At 46.4% G+C, this 19,128-nt stretch overlaps 1 protein-coding gene across 6 annotated transcripts in view; it reads right to left on the bottom strand.

Moving 5' to 3' along the window:
* Window positions 1-2,691: 2,691 nt before the first annotated feature.
* UROS (uroporphyrinogen III synthase) overlaps window positions 2,692-19,128 on the bottom strand; it is a 426,340-nt gene continuing 409,903 nt past the window's right edge. For all 6 annotated transcript variants that reach the window (XM_085606248.1, XM_085606250.1, XM_085606246.1 and 3 more), the window contains 2 exons: window positions 13,248-13,349; window positions 2,692-2,946 (listed from right to left, as the gene is read on the bottom strand). In XM_085606248.1, coding sequence (XP_085462374.1) covers window positions 2,821-2,946; window positions 13,248-13,349 — 228 coding nt within the window. In that variant the 3' untranslated portion in view covers window positions 2,692-2,820. The remainder of the gene's footprint in view (window positions 2,947-13,247; window positions 13,350-19,128) is intronic.

Genomic DNA, 19,128 nt, shown 5'->3' with positions numbered 1-19,128 from the left:
GCAAACCCACACACTGGGTCATCTAGTGCCCAAGGCCCCCTCAGCCCTAACCAGCCTACTGTCCTGAAGTGGAGCCCTGCAGGGCTTCCATTCATGTGGACAAAGAGGAGAATCTAAGCGCCACCTCGCCCGACACCTGCACACCACCAGTTATTAGATTGCTGTTTGAGTCTACCCATGTACTCTCCAACAACATGTGAAGTTTAAACAGGAACAGAGATGCAATTTTATGCATACAAACTGTATGGAAACTGTGATCCTAAGAACAATAGAGGCGTGGCAGAAATGTCACTAAAATGGGCTTGTCCTTATTTTGGCAGTACCTGAGACAGTCAACCACCTTCTACCCTGCACTTTCACTGGACACGTCCCTGTGCACTTCAGCAGCCCCAGATAGGCGCAGGCATTTTCTATCTACACGTGCCCAGGGATTGCCCTACTCCTCTTCATCAGTCTTTGAAAGGAATAAGTAGATGGGCCCAATATACCTCACTCTTTCCCAACACACACCGTAGTGCCATTAAACTCTGCCCCATCTTTTCCTGACCACCCCACTTCATAACGCACAAACCTAACTGCCCCACTCCATTTGTAGCGAGCGGCAGGGGGTGCTGCCCCTATCTTCTTTGACAGCTCCAGCCTGTGAGAGAAAAGACCACAAAAAGGAGGGGAGGACATATCTGTTTCAAGGCTCCTAGCTCGGATGCATTTTTAAAGGTAAGGTCTTTTCTTTAACGTCCAACTAGTCTTTGCGACAACTTGACAGCACATTCACAGAATAAATTTGGGTTATCAGCGTGCAGTCAGGGGAGTTAAGATGTATGCCTCTGACCATAAATCCAGTTAGGAGAGCTACCTGCCTCCCAGAATAAATTTCTTTGTATTTTATCTAAGAGCCCAGTTTCTGCTTACATTAACCTTCGAATACGAAGCGCTTCCAGCCACCTTCTCACAGCCTCATAGAACAGAAAATTACAGGGGTTACTTTTACACCAACTCACTAGGACTCTTTTTAGCATAGGATGGATGAAAAGCAGATCCTCCAGACATTCAAACCTGTGACCTCCAGTTTGTATTTGCTTGTTGGCAGCAGATGCCTTAACTTCCTGAGCTAGCATACATTTTAATTGTTTAAGAGAAAACCATATCCGAACTTTGTATAAATAAAATCTTATATTAATATCAATGTTTCACTTCAAAACTCTGTGATTGTCGAAGCCATAGGGTAATTTTTATTGGGTCAATGAACAGCCTTTCTTTTTATGTTACACATATAACAATTTGGGATTAGCGTGGTTCATTGATGAAAAAAACATAACATTTTCATAGTGCTTCTAAGAATTTAGACACAGAACTAGGGGTCAGATGTGCTAACATTGGAAATTTCGATGTTTACTGAATCACAATTTGGTAACCACAACTCCTAATGTATGAAAGTTTTAAATTAAAACTAGCGATTTATAGAGGGTCGCAAATCGACCTACCTCGTGTTAATGAGGTAGCTCATAGTTTGCGACCCTTTAGGAATGATATTCATCACAAGGATGTGTCCTACTGGGGTCAGCATACCACCAGCTCTGTAGTTGCTTTTAATAAACGAAAATAAAAGAGGTTCAAAAGAAAAAAATTAAAAGTTTAAAATGAATTTTATACGGGAAGGTAGTGGTTTTTCAACATTCTAAAAGGGGCTTCCACCTAGTCCACGACTCTACACACCTAAAACGGATGTACTAAACAAAAGAAAGGAAACGCACATGCTAGAAATCAAAGGAGAGGCGTGGACACCTGTACTTCAGAGATGGCGTGGAGTGTTTACCAGGGGCAGGCTGCGCCGGTGTGTGCGCGCGTGTTTACAACCGCTGGACTACCCAACGCCCAGCCTCCTGCTGCTTCATCTCCGGTGTTTGCACATGTCGGCGGCCTGCGAGCTGCTGCCGTCTTCCTTTAAAGCCAATCGTCACTGCGGTGCGATGTTAGCGCGGACGCAGCCCACCTGCACGCGCCACCTAACGCGGGTGATGACTGGAAGGGAGGTTGAACCGGAAGTATTCACGGAGGAAGCCTTGCCCTGCCAATTTATACCAGAGCAATAGGCATGTGTGGCTTGCCTTAACACCGAGAGTAAAAACAATCCACTCCCTGTGTGGAAACTCCAGCTGACTAGTTACAAATGGTTTTCACTGGATACAGTGGTGGGCAGGTGGGTTTTGGACATCATCTGTGATGACTTTAGGAACACTCTTCAACATTGGCGCCACATCTTGGAAAAGTGAATTGGTGTTTAACCGTTGGTCACTATTTTATTTAGCAAGTATAATATCCTTTGTTTTCTACTTACTTACATATAGAATGCATTGTCAGAAAATACAAATGGATGGATTCATTTGAAGCCATTTGTAACTGGTCAAATAGAGTTTCTACCAGCGTCCGGGATACCGTGGATGTCAAATGCATTTCTAGGGCCTCGACGAATGGCGAACCAACAGCACACAGCGGACCTTAGATTGTGGGATACCACGTCTGGGAAGAAGCAAAGACTGGGCTAAAATGACGGAGAGGCAGGTGAGGAGCAAGGGCTGCTGGCAGAGGGAAACGATTCGAGGCGCTAAAGCTGCAAAAGTGCCCGAAGCAGTGCAAACGGGTAGGCACAGGAGACTTTTATTTTATAGCAATATGAATTATCAAGCAGGCTGCTATTTACAAATGTTTTTATTTGTTTTCTTTTAACAGCATATATCTGAATCGAAACCACCCTCGCGTACCAAAGAACCTCGCAACTGCTACGGCTTCAAATGTTTCCAGACAAGTCCAGCTAATTCTTCACTGCTGCAGGGCGGCCTTCAGCCCCAGGGCCAGGTCCCGTGGCGTAGGGTTCTTTGCCGTGCAGCTAACACGGATGTCTTCTGCTGTCAGGGCCTCGGCTGTGGTTGGGCCTATTGCTGCAAACTGGAACGGGGAAAACAAAAGTACAAGTTATTACTACAAACTCGGGCTTTTTTTTTTTTTAAAGTTATGTTTATTGATATTTTCCAACACAATCAGAGTATTCTTGGCACTGATTATCACGAGAAACACATCAGTAACAAGTACATGGTCCTTTGACATATAATGTATCCTGTTGATGACATTGTTATTATATTGAGCCTTTCCTTGCGCCCCTATCCCTGCACATATAATTAAATTATATAATATCATACATTCCGCTTTAATGGTCCCTTCAATTGCTTACTTCTGAGCCTGGATCCTCCCTCGGGAGCTCACATATATTCCCACGATAAGCATTCCACCCTCCCCATATCAGAGACCATTTTTTTGGGCACCCTCTGTGAATATACAGTATTTTCAACAATCATTGCATTATCCATTGCCTCACTCCACTGAGGAAGGGTGGGAGTCTGCCGGGACCCCCACTACTGTGCTATACTTCTCTTCGCCAGCATCATGCCCAGTGTTACCCATGTTTGCGCTATGCGAGTTAGGTCCGTCGGTTCCCATACGTTAAGGAGACATCTTCTTGGGTCTGGGAGAATCGTAATTTTTGTGACCTACGAGAGGGTGCGCATAACTGCCTTCCAATAACGGACAATTGCTGGACATAGCCAAAGGGTGTGAAAGAGAGTCCCCTCTTCTCCACATTGTCTGAGACAAAGCGGTGAGTCAGTCCGGTGCAATTTATATAATAGTGTTCGGGTGTAATATGTACGGTGTAGGATTTTTAATTGTATCAACTTTAGTTTTGAGGGTATCGCTACTGTCTTAGGGGATGAGAGCGTGTCCTGCCAGTCTGTGTCGTCTAGTTCTCCTATCTCCGCTTCCCATTTGGATTTAAGGGCGTTCAGGGGGTCCGGCTGGTTGTTTATTATTTTCCGGTACATCTGTGATATGGCTTTTTTGTTGAGATGCTCTGTGAGCAGTCTGTCTTCTAGCGGCGACGACGACTCCGCTAGCTGTGTGTCAGGTGGGATTGCGACCATGAGAGCGTGTCTGATCTGCAGGTATCGGTATCTAACTCGGGCTTTAGTGCATTCTTATCTTCTACCTACAACTTTTACGAACGGTTAAAGGGAATCGAAAACATTTCATACTGAACGTGCACATCAGCCACTGCATACACGGCCTGTATGAGCTGTGCTTTACCCGACAGCACCCACAGGGCTCCCAGGCCGATCCTTTAATTCACCGGTTAGAACAGGCAGGTTTGCTGGCTCCCCGTGCCTTCTTGTACATCTATGACCCACTTCTGGCCATACTCTACCATAGACAATTTGAGGCACAGGCTGCAAGGAGTGAAAAGATGGGTAGATAGGATGATGTAATCCCAAAGGCACATGATAAGGATATTACCTCCTCATCTGTCTGCTTCTTACATATAACAAGTTCACCTCTTTACCACTCATATAACGATCACCAAACTTGACTTTTCTTTCCCAATCCAATATGGCCCCCATCAAATGGAGTACAAATATGTCATATCTTGTCTAAGACTTCCTGCTTCGTTTTTCTGCAGCCAATAGATTGCCATCTTGGCTACAGGTATGCAATACGTTTTCCATTCCTTAATTTTATTATTTGGTTAAGACCTGATTTAGCGGTCTTTGTTATGTGTTTTCGTGATCATTTCACGTATGCTGGGCATATGTGATCACCGGTACGTCTGTGGTTTGCAGGGCAGCCTGTGACGGCCTTGGGGATGTTCTTGTTATTGATTTTGGGTACCGGTCTTTTGTGGAGGTCTTCCACATCAGTGGGTTTTTCTGGCCCAGTTTGGTGAGAAAGGATGCAATGATTAAAGTGGGATGTGTCATATACAACCTGCTTTCCCAGGCCAGGCAAACATCACTGTGGCTCATTGCTCAACATTCCTTCCCAAAGTGTTGTCCCAGCAGTTATGATCTGTATGTAGGAATAGCCATTTGGGGCTCAGGCACACTCAGTCATTTCCCAGCATGTATGCCCGCCAACCTAGCCAGGGTAGCCAGGAAGCAGAAATACCACGGTATCATAAAATAAAAACCTACCTACTTTCCCAGAATCTCTCACTTGTCCCTAGTGCGAAGTCGCACAAGAGCCCACAGCCACCCCACCTGCTACTATTGCTGCTTGCGTTCCTCTTGCTTAGGGGAGGCCCAGTGCAGCTTTAGAGCAGGATGGTGAGATGGAGCCACACACAATGCCATGGGCAGGCTTGGTGTGGTCTACTGCTGCCCCAGCCACGTAGGACTGCATGCAGTATAGCATACTTATCATTATGGAGAGGACGCTGGAAGCACAGTGTGCAGGGCAGGTCAGCATGACCTATCAACTTTGCCAGGTTTACAAGATCCAGGACCAAAGCTGAAACGTTGGGATCATAGCAAGAATGTCCTGGACTCTAACCTGCGGGGGAAAACACAAAACTGCACTGTGTCCAGAATAGCTATAGATAGTGAGAATCTGTCAGGTGTGACTTCAGCACATTGATAGTGAACCCCTAGGATGTTAAGAGCTTTGCCGAAGTTAGAGGTGGGTAATGGCTGCCTGGGGGAGTCCATCTTCAACAGCCAGTCGTCGAGCTACATGAAAACTAGTACTCCTTCAAAGGTGCGCTGCAACTACCTCCTTTACTTTCAGAAACACTTGACTGAGGAGCACTGGAGAGCAAAGCAAACTGACCCACCATGAAATGTAGATAACCCCTGTGAGCCTGCGGGGCAGGAATTTGGAAATAAGTATCCTGTAGGTGCAACGCTACCATCCAGTCTCCAGGGTCTTTGGCAGAGAAGACCTGGGCAAAGATGAGCACCTTGAATTTGTCCTTTCTCAGAAAGGTGTTGGGAGGGTGATGGAATAAAACAGGACAAAGGCCTCCGTCTTTCTTTGGCACCAGAAAGTAGCGGGAGTAAGAGTCAGTTCCCATTTCTGATGCGGCACCCTCTCAATGGCTTCTTTGGTCAGAAGGGCCTGTACTGCTTGCTGTAAAATGGTCAGATGGTTCTCTGTCAGCTGTTCTGAAGATGATGTAAGGTGTAGTGGAGTGGAAGGAAACAGAAAGGCATAACCACTGGACAATTTGAAGGACCCACTTGTCCAAAGTGATCGCTTGGCGGCCTTAGAGAAAATGGTGGATCCTGCCGCCAACATTGTAGGTGTGTGTTTGAAAGGAGCCGCTGAAGAGTTTTTGCGGCAGCAGCAGCTGGAGACAGGGCTGCACACCGCATTTCCTGTTTTTGCATGCCGTGGCCTTGGCCTCGAAAAGGCTATAGGTCTGCCAGGCTGCCTAAATGGGCATTTTTTGGCTGTACTTAATGCACCCACCATAGCCACGAAAGGGATTCAAATTACTGGCAAAACTGATGTGCTGGGGAAAACAGGCCATGTTGTGGCCCTAATGTCTTTAAATCACTCAAGGGCTGAGTCCGCTCTTTTGCCAAATAGGTGAGAGCCATCGAAGGGCATGTCCATTAGGTGGATTGGATATCACAGGAGAAGCCCATAGATCTCATCCAGGCTTGTCTTCAAAGTGTCACACTGGTTCCTATCATCCAAGCATAACACTCCATGGGATCTAGCCCACAAAGAATGCGGCGCCTGTCCTCTGGTATTGCAGGTAGTACCCGAGTAACAGTCCCAAAGGGCGTGAGTGTTTTGACCAAATAGGTAGTTGCCGTTGATGGGCCACAATACAATCACATCAAGAAACAAAGAAGGGAGTGAAGAGATATATCAGTCATGGACTCAATCTCCTCTGTAAGCTATAAAAAACAAAAAGAGTCCACTCTGAGTTACAAAATGAAGTACTAACCTTCCAAAAAGTGACTAAACCCAAGCAAACCGTTTGGTTACTAGCATGGGGAAGCAATGGAGTTTCTTAAAATAACCCTCACCCACCAAAAGGTCCTAGGTGGCATGCTTCATCATTGTGTTCTTCCCGCCCCGCTGCGGGACGGGGCGTGGCACTTTAATGCTCCCTATGTTTCGAAGCCTACCCCTAAGCTTCTTCTTCAGGACCAAATACAATGATTACTGTTACCACTCTGACTGGTGCCTAGTGCTGTTAGCGTGTTAGGGGTTCCGTTCGACGGAGCCACGGGCAGGCATTGTCTCTAGTGTGAGCGAGATGCTTTGACGAATGTTTGACTACAAGCGCTCCTCCCCTCCGTGTTCAAGCTCATGGGGTCAAATTAGGAAACCTAAAATATTGTCAATTAAGAAATTGCTTATTCGTTCTGTTAAGAATATTACCAAGTAGGTATTGAACGAATGTTTTGCACAGAAGTCTATTAATTCAAAACACCCAACAGGCTAACAGCACTAGGCACCAGTCAGAGTGGTAACAGGGATCATTGTATTTGGTCCTGAAGAAGAAGCTTAGGGGTGGGCTTCGAAACATGTCGACCAGCGAGGGAGCCGCTCATTAAAGCTTTTTCCCTCCTCTTTCCCCACTTTTTTTTAAACAATACCAGCTATAGGGAGCATTAAAGTTTAGTTTTTCAACAACGCCAGGTGATCCTTCCACTCTCACACCAATACACATCACTTCACTTCACTTCAAAGTGCTCCGACGTATCCGTCGGTAGTAGCACGCCCCGTCCCGCAGCAGGGTGGGAAGAAGCTGATGATGAAGCATGCCACCAAGGGACCTTTTGGTGGGTGAGGGTTATTTTACAAAACTACATTGCTTTCCCATGCTAGTAACCAAACGGTTTGCTTGGGTTTAGTCACTTTTTGGAAGGTTAGCACTTCATTTTGTAACTCAGAGTGGACTCTTTTTGTTTTTTCGGACCACAATACAAGCCTGGAAGAGAATATACTGTCCCAAATGTTTCAAGGCACTTTGATTCTCTATCCCGTTGGGCAGGGTGGAAGGCATTGAGGATGACTCTGCTGGTGGACGCTTGCACCACTAACTTTCTGGGGTAGGGTGCTGTGTTAAGAAAGCCGGATCACACAGGGCAGGACCATAGCACCTCACTGTCTACCTATTTAGGCAACCCATAGCATGTTTGTGCCCATGTCCCTAGAAGGGTTTCCATAAGGGCCTTATTAAAAAGCGATAGGGGGTCTGTCCGGGTTGGAGCACTTCAGTGAGTACATTAGTTTTCACCTCCTGTGGCCAAGTTTATTGGCCACAGTCTTCGCCAGCCCCGCTTGGCAACCAACCCTCCCAGAACTCCCAACCCTCCTTCATTCCACTACATTCCACATTCCATGGAACGTGACCACTGAATGTGGAATGTAGAAGGAAGAGTACATCACCACAGTAAGGTATTTTGGTCCACAGAATTTAGTGCGTAGGTGTGGGAAGCATGGGCAGTATGTGGGGTGGGGGTGGGTGTCAGGAAGTCAGTTATTCATTGTTTTTTTTTTCCATTGGGAGATGGGCAGGGGAAGGTTTTCCAGAGGGTGGTGGGGGGTGAGGATGTGTGGTAGGAGGCCATTTTATAATATTCTTTTGTGGTATATGCGGTTCCTCCATTACTTCAACTTACACGTTGAAAGCATAGGTAGATGATCTGGGGGAAGGGGTTGTATATAATACAACATAAAATTACAGCTCGGAATTCTGAGTGACATCATAGACAGCTTGATCACACCTCTTGTTGTCAATCTGTTGTCACTCACAATTTTTCAGAGAATAACATTGCTGTTGTTCATTGTTAGCCATCTATAATCCTGTATGTTATCATGTTAGGGTTCTGGGGGGGGGGGGGGAGGGGGGTCTATAGTCTCAGCTATTAGGCATAGGAACACCATGCCAGATGAGACTGTAGCACTAAAACAGGCCTTTTTTAGTTTTACACTTTGAATGTTTGTTGAGGCAAGATTTTACGTTCCTAATTTGTACAGTGGAGAAAGTGTGTAATAAAATGCTTTTCTTTTATCATTTTATATTGGTGATCTTTCTGGGTTTATAAAGTTTCAACCGAATGAGCATTCTGATAGATTGATTGACTAATCCGCATTTAGACTGCTAAGGGCATATCTAAATTTATCTTGATGGAGATCCTGTGCCCGGATTTAAACAACACTGTGCTGATTTGAGACAAAAAAATACCTTGTTTGCAATACATCTACCCTTGTTTGTGCTCCCTAAGGAACACAACAATTCAATAATTGTTATCGAGCACATTAGGTCTTAAAGGAATCATTGACTTCACCCTTGTTTCTCCTTCAGTAGGTTTTTCACAATATTCTCTCTGCTTTTTTATCGTTGTCTAATTATAAGTGATCCTTGGATACCATCCGTCTGTGCTCCCAGTAGCTTTAGTGGGGTCTAATGATGGTGATCAAGTACTTGCCGCTCCACTGTTGACTACAACCGATACGCTGTCAATGTCAGGAGAGGTGGCATCTCTTAAAGGCGGACTAACAAAATCATAAGAACTCAATCCTTATTTAAGTATACTTTGCAATGCAAAAGGAATAACAAAAAACTCTCACTCTCAGCTTCTACACTTCATTGCGTAAACAATCAATGGCAAAGCTAATAGGCTTGACTTTTGTGCAGTGCATGCTCAGCTGCACACAGGTGGACAGCATACCTACACGCGCACATTGACAAACACACCTGTTGATGTGTTTAATCCCTTATGTTGGTTTCCTTTTGTAGCGCTGTACGCTGCTCTAAGACTGTCTAAAAGTGATAGACGTGTCAGAAGAGTTGAACGGAGGGAACAAGAGAGAGGGAATGAGAAAGTAGTCTTGTGGTTGTAATGCTCCTACCCAAAATGGAGTGGTGGATAGCTGGCCAACGGTGTTTGGCAAGGAGGAAGCAGTTGAGAAAAACAGGCTGCAGGAGATCAGAGGAAGGAGAACCAGATGTTGCAAGGGATAAATCAAAAGGGGGTTTGGTGGCAAAGAGTTTGAGGAATCCGGGGATGAGGGAGAGTTGTGAGTGATAGACTGTTAAGGAGATGCCCGGACAAGCCAGGAAGAACCAGGTGTTCATGTCTACAAACCAACAACGACAACATACAGACACAAGTAATGCAAACAATGCATAAAAGATGATGATAATATTATTAGTAATAATAATAGTGATACTAACAATAATAATAGTAATAACAAGATTAACAATAATGATAATAATAATACTGACAGTAATAATAATAATAATATGATGATAACAGTAGGGTTGGAAATGTTCCTTGCATGGTGTAAAGTTGTGTTTCTCTACACTGAGTGCATGACTAGGAGTATGTGGTATGTAGGTATTTTCATTTTTGGCCCTAGCCTCACACTAATCTAATATATGTGCAGAGGACTAGGCCTGCCCCATAACTTGAGTGAAGTCCTGGTCCTGCCCTGAGAGAGCAGTTGATGTGTTGCATGATTGGAATGAGAGGGATGGGGACCAATGATTGTCATGCCTTTAACGGACTGAGTTGGACAATGAGACTCAAGGTGGGGGGGTGCTTTAAACCACTTAGACAATATTTGTGAGATCTGACAGAGAAGGATCCAGAGAAACTTGCAGTGTTTGCTGACTAGTGGGTAGCTCATGGGGGTTAACAACTGCTGGTGCAGCATGGCTCTTAGCTAAAATGAGAGAGGAACTCTCAAGAGACTAGCTCCAAACTGGAGGGTAAAGGTTAGGAAAACTCCAAAGATTCCAAGTGGGTTCACAACCAGAAAGGCAATTGGGTTCAAGCCAGGAACAACCCACGGATAACAGAGAACAGGAAGATTCTTCCAAGCCCAAAAGTATTGCTAGTTTTAGAGCCACAAGGAGGGGCATTATAGAAGAGACCTTCATTTGAAAGACTCTGTACCAGCTGGACTCATGATATTGAGTGTGTTGATTGGGGGTGAAGAGATCCAAGAGAGCATGGTTGCACTCAACCTATTGACATTTGTTAGATGGAAGCAAATTCACGCAAACATAATAGGGTTTGTGTTAGAAGTTAGTATCAATGAAAGGAAGGTTCCTGCCCTGAGAGATACAGGAGCTTACAGAACAATGGTTGAGAGCCAAACCAGAGCGGACTCTTCCTGGTGCCAATGGTACAGGTTTGGTAGCCAGTGGCGAAGACTGGGAGTATCTGATTGCCAGAACTGCAGTAGAAATCAATGGCAAGTTGACCATCGTTGATATAGGTGTGAGAGACGCCATGTGCTGGATGTCTCTTGGGCAATTATTTGATTGTCCTTGGTTTAGTACAGAGACCAGAAGCCTACATAGATTGGACAATGTCAACTGTGTTGACCAGAGCATAGGGTGCACATCAGTACCAGAAGGAAAATGGAACCATTCCAGATTTGCCTAGACCAGAACAAAGTAGTAAGCAGATCTGGGCAGACTCCTAGAAGGCACTGGCTGTGCTATCCACAGCCCCCGTTCCAGATGCACCTGAAGTGGATCGGGTGTTGGAGAATGAGCACTGCCCCAGCTGCAAGGGCTGTTAGCTGCTGAAAGACCTACGTGGGACTTCTCAGTGCCCAGAGGTCACAATATAATTGAAAACACAGTGGACATGCCAACACAGCGATGCTTCTGCTTAATAATGGTGATAAACAGAAAGTGGCGCTCCTCTGCTAAGGCGGAGGAGAGTTGCCTCACTACTCAAAAGGAAAAATAAAATGATAATAATGTATTGTCATTATCATTTTATATTTCTTATTGCAGTCATTGGCAGGGCGGAGCTGGGCTGGCCAGAGCAGAGGAGGAGTGATTTGCACTCTCTAAGTGAGCATGAACTGTTTGGCCGGCCCTCTTGGGCTGACCAGTTTATGCACCAGGATGCATTACGCAGCCTGGTGAGGAACATGCACAGGCTCTCTGTTCCTATCTGTGCGCAGAACCACTGCACTCAGAGCAATACCAACGCTGCATTGCAGCGTTGTGATTGGCTATGGGGAGCCGGTGTGGGTGGGTGCTTCCTGATGCCAGCCAGGACAGAAAGATGAAGAGGATGAAGATGGAGGAAAGGCGGCCGGCCGTGAAAGGTAAGTCTTTTAAAAAAAAAATACATTCCTCTCCAAACCATCCCCGTCCGGTAGCAGCCGCTATTATAAACAGACAGTGTATAGTAGTGAGGATGGATGGGTTGGTTTTCAATTAACCAAACCCAGAGCAGATGAAGCTAAAATGCAGACTTTAAAAAACACTTGAAGGATAAATCCAGCTATGATCAGTTAATTTCCCTGAGAATATACCACAGTCTCAACAGATGGTGGACGCAATGATGAAACAAAGTCCTCACTGAGGGCGTTAAACCTAGAAACACTCCACTTCTCAACAGGTAAAAGGAACATGAAGAATTTGGATGAAGAAGAGTCAGGCATGTCGCAACCCTCTTAACACCGTTGGAAACTATAGATGGAGAGAATAACTCAGAAGAACGTAATTAAAGGTGGAGTAGGGAATATCTTACAGCTGAAGGGTTGATGGTTCGAGAGACTTGTCTGCTAACAGTGGGAGCTAAGCACTTGAAGGGTTCTGTGAATAGAGCTTAATTTCAGTAATGTCGGTGGCCTCTTAACCGAGACATCTTCAACCTTAACTGAGGGCATATACCAGAGTATAGAGAGATGTCATAAAGTGTCTGAGTCAAACAGGAACCAGGCCCACTAACCCGCACAGATGTAGCACAACAATACACAGAACCATCTGAAAAAATCTACCTTTATAAGAAAATAGTAGATGACACCAGCATTAAGGGTCCCTTCTCTGACTGACATTATAAAGGCAATGTCCATCACTGCTGAGGAATTACTCAAAACCACCAGTAACTTCCTTTTCAGCTTCTAAGTCCAGGAAGCGGCCTTGCAGCACTAACCCCTAGGGGTATTTTAATTAATGCCTTTTATCATATCACATGTTCAACAAAATAAAACGCTGCATTTACTGGGTTTACTTATGCAAGGTGAGTGCATTTTTTTCTGAAATATATATGTTGGCCCTCTTGTGGCAGTTATAATACAATCTAAATTAAGATATGACACATTGATGATGCAGTGAGGAGAGAATCACATTCGCGCACATTTTTACTTTAATACAAAAATATTCATTTAGGTAAGAACACGTTGCCTTGCTTTTACATTAGAAAGAGAGAATTACCGTGGGGAGCATATCCCATCATCTCACTACGCAGCAAAAATACATAGTGGAAATCTTCTTCAAGTATTGTTCAAATATATTTCAAGTACAAAGCTATATTAGTTGCAACGTGTTTATGTGCTTAGTACTGTAGTTTGGTCGTTGCACACACTTCTCAGCAGCGATCAAGTATCTCATTATCTTATTGGCTATATGGCTCATACATTACCTTAATGTGATCGATAGAGTCACCAGACAGGGCCTGTATATGGCCCAGACAGAACTTGACACCGGATGGGCTGAAAAAAGTAACGCTTGAAGGGATGCCCGCCTACACAACAGAAGAAAGAAAGAAAAATACACATATAGCTGTCATTGTCAAGCTACTGTCGCTAAGCTTAAAAACACGAGTATGCATGCAAGTTCCATCTGGCTGCCTGAACTACATAGAAAAGTAATCTCTTCTTGCTCTTAGCCTGTAAGCAAGGTTGTCCAGAAATGTAATTAAGAAGTCAGCAAGCACACGTTTAGAGGGCATTATCTAATACCCATCCCCCCGCCAGAACCAGTAATGACAGCACAGCCCACATGAGGTATCACACCGGGCATCGGGTTCACACACCTGGATGCAGCTGCTTTTAGCAGGTTCCACTTATTTGAGTATTCACACGCCACCCTTTGAATAGCTGCACCTTTTAATACTGAGCTTTTTGTTACATGTCGAATTGCATTAGAGCCTGCTCTGGAGCTTTATGACTGACCCAGCCCATTAGAAGACTTACATTGCAGGATTTAACAACTGTTATGTTCCTGATGTGTCAGCCTGGCTGAGTGGAAGGAAAGAGTGTAACGAGGGTGGCAGGTGCGAATAGACAAATTGCCCATTTAATATCAGCCATTAATTGCTCTTGTTGCCCTTCCCTCTCAGTATGAGCCTGCAGTTCAGATTTGTGATTGCGTAGTGGGCAATTAACAGCAGTTGCCTCCCTTAGCAGAGGGTAATGATGTTCAATTATGAAGCCACTCAAGTGGAGAAAGAGTCAGGTGCTCGTACACAGTCTGCAGAGACAGGGCGAGTCCAAGGACTTTAGCCTATTTACAGGAAGTGACATTTGGCTGAAACCATCCCTGGCAACAAGGCAAACTCTCCGACTGTCCTTCTAGTGTCGGCCCAGGCTCGCCTGGCTCAAGAACCACCCAGGCACAGGGCCGGACTGGGAACCCAAAGCAGGCCTGGCATATTTTGTCAGATCAGCCCCCATATGGTGCATAGTGAGTGCCACGAGCGAGCCTGACCACTACAAGGAGGGTTTGGCAGGGTTCCCCCAGCCAAGAAAATTTGGGAAAAAATGTTGCATTTTACAACACATCCTTTTATTATATATTCAATTGTATTACCTTTTAAAGCATAGTAAATGATGACCTCAGTGTGCACCAAGATTCAACAATATTTGTTGGGGCTTTTCAATGATTCCCTAACTGTACCCTTTTTAGCAACATCAGGATAATAAAACGCTCGGAAAAAAACATACTTTCCAACCTGTACCATGTAGTTTGCATGCAGCTCTCTGGTGACAACTTCATAGTTCACTGTGCTAGATTATGATTATAACTTATGAACTGCACAGTAACAAAAGGGTCTCCGTGACAAAAGCAATAACCCACTAAGCTATGCACATAAATACTGTTCTGTGATCTGCATTGTACATGTTCTGTGATCTGCATTGTACATGTTCTTTGCAGCAGACATATTAACCATCTGCGCTACCTTAGGTGAGTCAAAACTGCCACTACTCTATCGTTTGTTGTGTTAAGTTTCTTCTAAATGTGTTTATTGCATCAGCGTGATTCTGTAATGTTTGAAAATGTTGAAATCAATGCTGCCTGTCATTACATGCTGCTGGCGCTATACGGGATGCCGAATCTGTATTGGCTTTCAACAATAAAATTGGGTTGTTGAAAAAAAAAACTGCCTCTACACAAAACTCAGATCTCTATCCAGCAGGTACATTAATCACCAGTCATCTTTGCACTTTTATTGTTGCCTAAAAACTACTGGATGTACAAGGAACTCTGCACCTGGGTGCTTTCATAGCTGCTGCACTGCTACAACCCCCCCCCCACCCCCCAGTAACAAAACCAGCACCCCACCCTTCCGGCATTCCCGGGGAAATGCCTGATGCCTGTTACAGGCAGTCCGGCCTTGGCCAGGCATAGTCGTGTTTCTTTTGTTAGGGATTCATCTGTAGAGTGATAACTTTCATGGGCTCTGCTTGGTAGGTACATTGGGCCTTGTATATTTGCCGTAGTCTTATACACACAACTTGAATGTTCAGGGTCAAAATACAGCGACAAGCATCATGCAGGGGCAGTAGTAGGTGGAAACGGATGCATTAGGAACTATTGAAATAGGACAATTAAGATGCCATTTATCCTCCCTTAGACGGACGGAAATTATTGCTCTGTATGTCTCTATGTGCCGTTGTATAAAGAAGTAACTAAAAAACATACATGGACCATACCTATCTTGATGAACAGTGGAACACGAGCTGTATTCCAGAAAAGTGTAACAGCTTATGCATTAAGTATCATTAATTGGTGAGGGCACTGTGCACATTATGCATTTCTTTGTTCATTAAAGTTGTATATAAGTATATGCCAAGAGCGACCCTGGGGGAGCGTGCACTTAGGACCCGGCTCCCCGCCCCCGTGACACACCCCGTGGCTCGGCCAGCAGCCTAATTGGTTGCTGGCGGTAGTAGTACTTCCGGGGCACCACAACATGGGCCCAACGCGGACTTACGGGAGGGGGGGAGGGGGGGGGGGCGGGGTGGAGGGGGGGCCAGGGGGCTATTTAGGCCCCGCACTCACCTTCACTCTTCCTCTGTTCCCGATTTTCCTGCCCGGATGCTGAGGACTACTGCGATCTTCTCTTCCTGCGATCGTCGAGGTTGTCGTGTCGTCGTGTCGTTGCTCGTCGGGCTGCTGGGTGTCGGGCCGGGTCGCGGTCGGTGGTTGATTGGGTAGCAGCTTCTTGCGGCGTCGCGGATTACCAGGTGAGGTGTTGGGGGCGGTGGGGGCGTGTGTGCAGCTTCCGGGTCTCGATGGGCAGCCATCCGTGTAATTTTCGTGGTGCCGTGGTCCCCGCTGTCCTCCGGTTGCAGCGCGGTGCCCTTCCTGGTTCTGCATCGAGGGACGTTAGGCAGGCGTGGCGCTTCACGGGCGCATCCCGGGGTTAGAATTAATTATTGTGTGGGCGGGCTGGAAGTGCGGCGGTCGGGGTGAGAGCTGCTTCGGCGGGCCCAGCAACAGCAGATAGGAAGCGCACCAGAGAGCGCTAGCACAAATCGGCGGCCTAGAGCAGTCTGCGAGAGAGCGCGGGGCCTTCCGAGAGTCGGAAGGGCAGCAAGGAACGGAGAACCGTCTTTGGGCACGGGGGCAATTTTTAAAATAAACGCGTAAAAGAGGGCAGCAAGCTCTTCACTGCCCGTGTTCGGGGAATTTGTGAAGGAACGAATTTCAGGGCCCCATAATTTAAGGTCTGAGGCGCCTACTCTCATTACTCTAAAAGTTTACAGGTTCAATTCCCATTGATTCTGTTAGTTAAAATTGTATTACGGTCTGAGATTCTGACACTCAAGGTCACAGGTTCAATTCCCATTGATTCTGGTCAGGTAGATTTCTTGGTTAACCGAGCAGACGCCTTTTTCAAATTTAGCACGAATAGAGCGTTGCCGCATCAGCAGGGGGCGGCAGGGGTTGCTGCAGCGCAGAGATGGCACAGCAGTGAGTGTACCATTATAGCAGGATTTAAAAGCAATTCGCTGGCAGAAACATTCATCAGCTATAAACCGAACAACCTGTTGCCTTCATTAGCACGGGGACAGGGGTACAGCTACCCTGGTGCTAGTCAATTTAGGTGTTAAAGAGAAGGGGATTGGACAAACTCAAAAGGATTTGTGACGTGGGGGAGGACACACGGGGTTAGCAGGTCAACGCAGTTAGTGGTTGGACAAACACTCAGCTGAGCACACAGTAATTACAATGCTCCCCAAGAGGAACCCTAAGAGAAAGGAGGGAGAGTCAGAAATTACACAGCTGTTGAAGCTGATGCTGGCGAAACTGAACAGGGACGAGGATAGTGAGGAGGAACTGCCTGAGAGTGCTGGGGGGGAGGCTCCTGAGTCAGACAGTGAGGATGTCCCAGAGCCAGTAGCAAGGGAGCGCCCGCGTAGGGCTATTGTCCCACCCAAAGCTGCCTTCCCTCCTTTAGTGAAGAAAGCCAGGGGAAACCAGAAGAGAAGGGGGTGAGGGAGATTGAGGGGCCAGTGCCAGTTACTCCCGTGCCACAACCAGTGATACCGCAGCCTACGGCGCCCAGAGCGCCTCCACCAGAACCATTGCCTGCACTGCCTTCTGCACCGGTGGAACCGGGTCCGGTGGCCTCCTTACCTACACTAACCCCAGTGCCTGAGCCCATCATGGCACCGCTGGTCCCACAAGAAGCACCCCCACGCCCAGTGGGTGGGGGGCCAGGGGAAGGATGGGATGATGTGAGCATTATATTGGCTGAAATTAGAGGGGCTATTAGGGCCTTGACGTCGGCCACTAATACCCCAATACCCACAGTCCCAGAGAATATACCAGTAACAGCAGCAATACCAATGGTAGCACCAGTGTCACAGGATGAGGTATTGAAAGTAGGGACCCCCATCGCGCCAGCTGAAGGGGGGCAGTTAGCCAACGCTAGTATATTAGCGACAGTAGCAACTCTTTTGGCACAGTTGGGGGCGCCAGTACTAGGCAGCCCAGCAGTGGCCCCATGGGCTTCACAGGCAGGGACAGGCGGGGTCCTAGCTGAGTTGAGCAAGCAAGTGTCCCTCTTAGGAAAAGCGCAGGAAACAGATGAGAGCACGCCTCCACAGGCGGTGGGTCAAGCGCCCCCCGCACAACCAACAACGGCAGTGCCTACTGCAGGTAAGGCAGTGGAATGCGCAAGTAAAGTTGTGGGTGATGAATGTAAAGTAATGAGCGGTATGGAAACGGTTTTATCAAAGCGAGGTAAATTAGCAGCACATGTGCCGCTGGACACAAGAGAGAAGATTTGGAAGGGTGAATTTGTGGACATTTTTTCCCTAATTAGGCCAAAGAGGAGGGAAGAAGACAATAGAGAAAAAGACAGGAAGGATGGGTTCTTCCGGGAGAGAAAACCAAGAGTGGAAGAATCAATTACCAACTGGCTATTTGGTTTCAATGTTTTCTCAATTGTAATGCTGGTGAAAAAGCCAGAGTTGGCTATACCCCTGATATGCTATGCCAACAAAATTCTAAAGGCTCAGGTCATGTATGGGGGTGCAGCTTGGTTAGATTATGACAGAGATTTTAGGTGGGCCAAGGTGGAGGACCCCGACATGGGTTGGGATCAAACGGAGGTTAATGTCTGATTGGAAAGCGTGAACAATAAGACTCCCATGAGGCAGCCCTTTCGGACCTCCCAAGGAGGCAAGGGTGAGAAAAAAGGGACATGTGGGGCCTTCAACCGTAAAACGTGCACCTGGGCCCCTGGGACATGCAAGTTCAAGCACGCATGTGCTTACTGCGGCCACCCCACCCATCCAGAGTTTAAATGTATCAAGAAATCCAAAGAAAAAGGTAGGGATTCCAAGCCACCACCTACACAATGATTTACCTACTCCGGTCAATTTAGGGAAGCTGATTTTCTGGCTAAACCAGAACCCTGACAGGAAGGCAGCCAGAATTTTATACGAAGGGTTCTCTTCAGGCTTCCGCATCCCGGCGCAAGGAGTGCCCCCAGTAGATTATTGTAAAAACTTATTGTCAGCACGTATGCATCCAGAAGTAGTGGCGCTAAAGGTGCGCATAGAAAAGGCGCTAGGGCGGATGGCGGGCCCTTTTGGGACTCCGCCACTGCCAGGTTTTGTATGTTCACCCCTGGGGGTGGTGCCCAAAAAGGAGCCGGGTCAATTCAGAATGATTCACAATTTATCGGTGCCACAGGGAGCATCAGTGAATGACGCCATAAACCCGTCCCTGTGCTCTGTGACTTACTCTTCGTTCGATGCGGCTTTAAAGAGACTGCGCGATTTAGG

This window comes from Triturus cristatus, chromosome 1_2, assembly GCF_964204655.1.
Source record: "Triturus cristatus chromosome 1_2, aTriCri1.1, whole genome shotgun sequence".
Lineage (NCBI taxonomy): Eukaryota > Metazoa > Chordata > Amphibia > Caudata > Salamandridae > Triturus > Triturus cristatus.
This window is presented reverse-complemented; position numbering and strand designations above follow the sequence as displayed.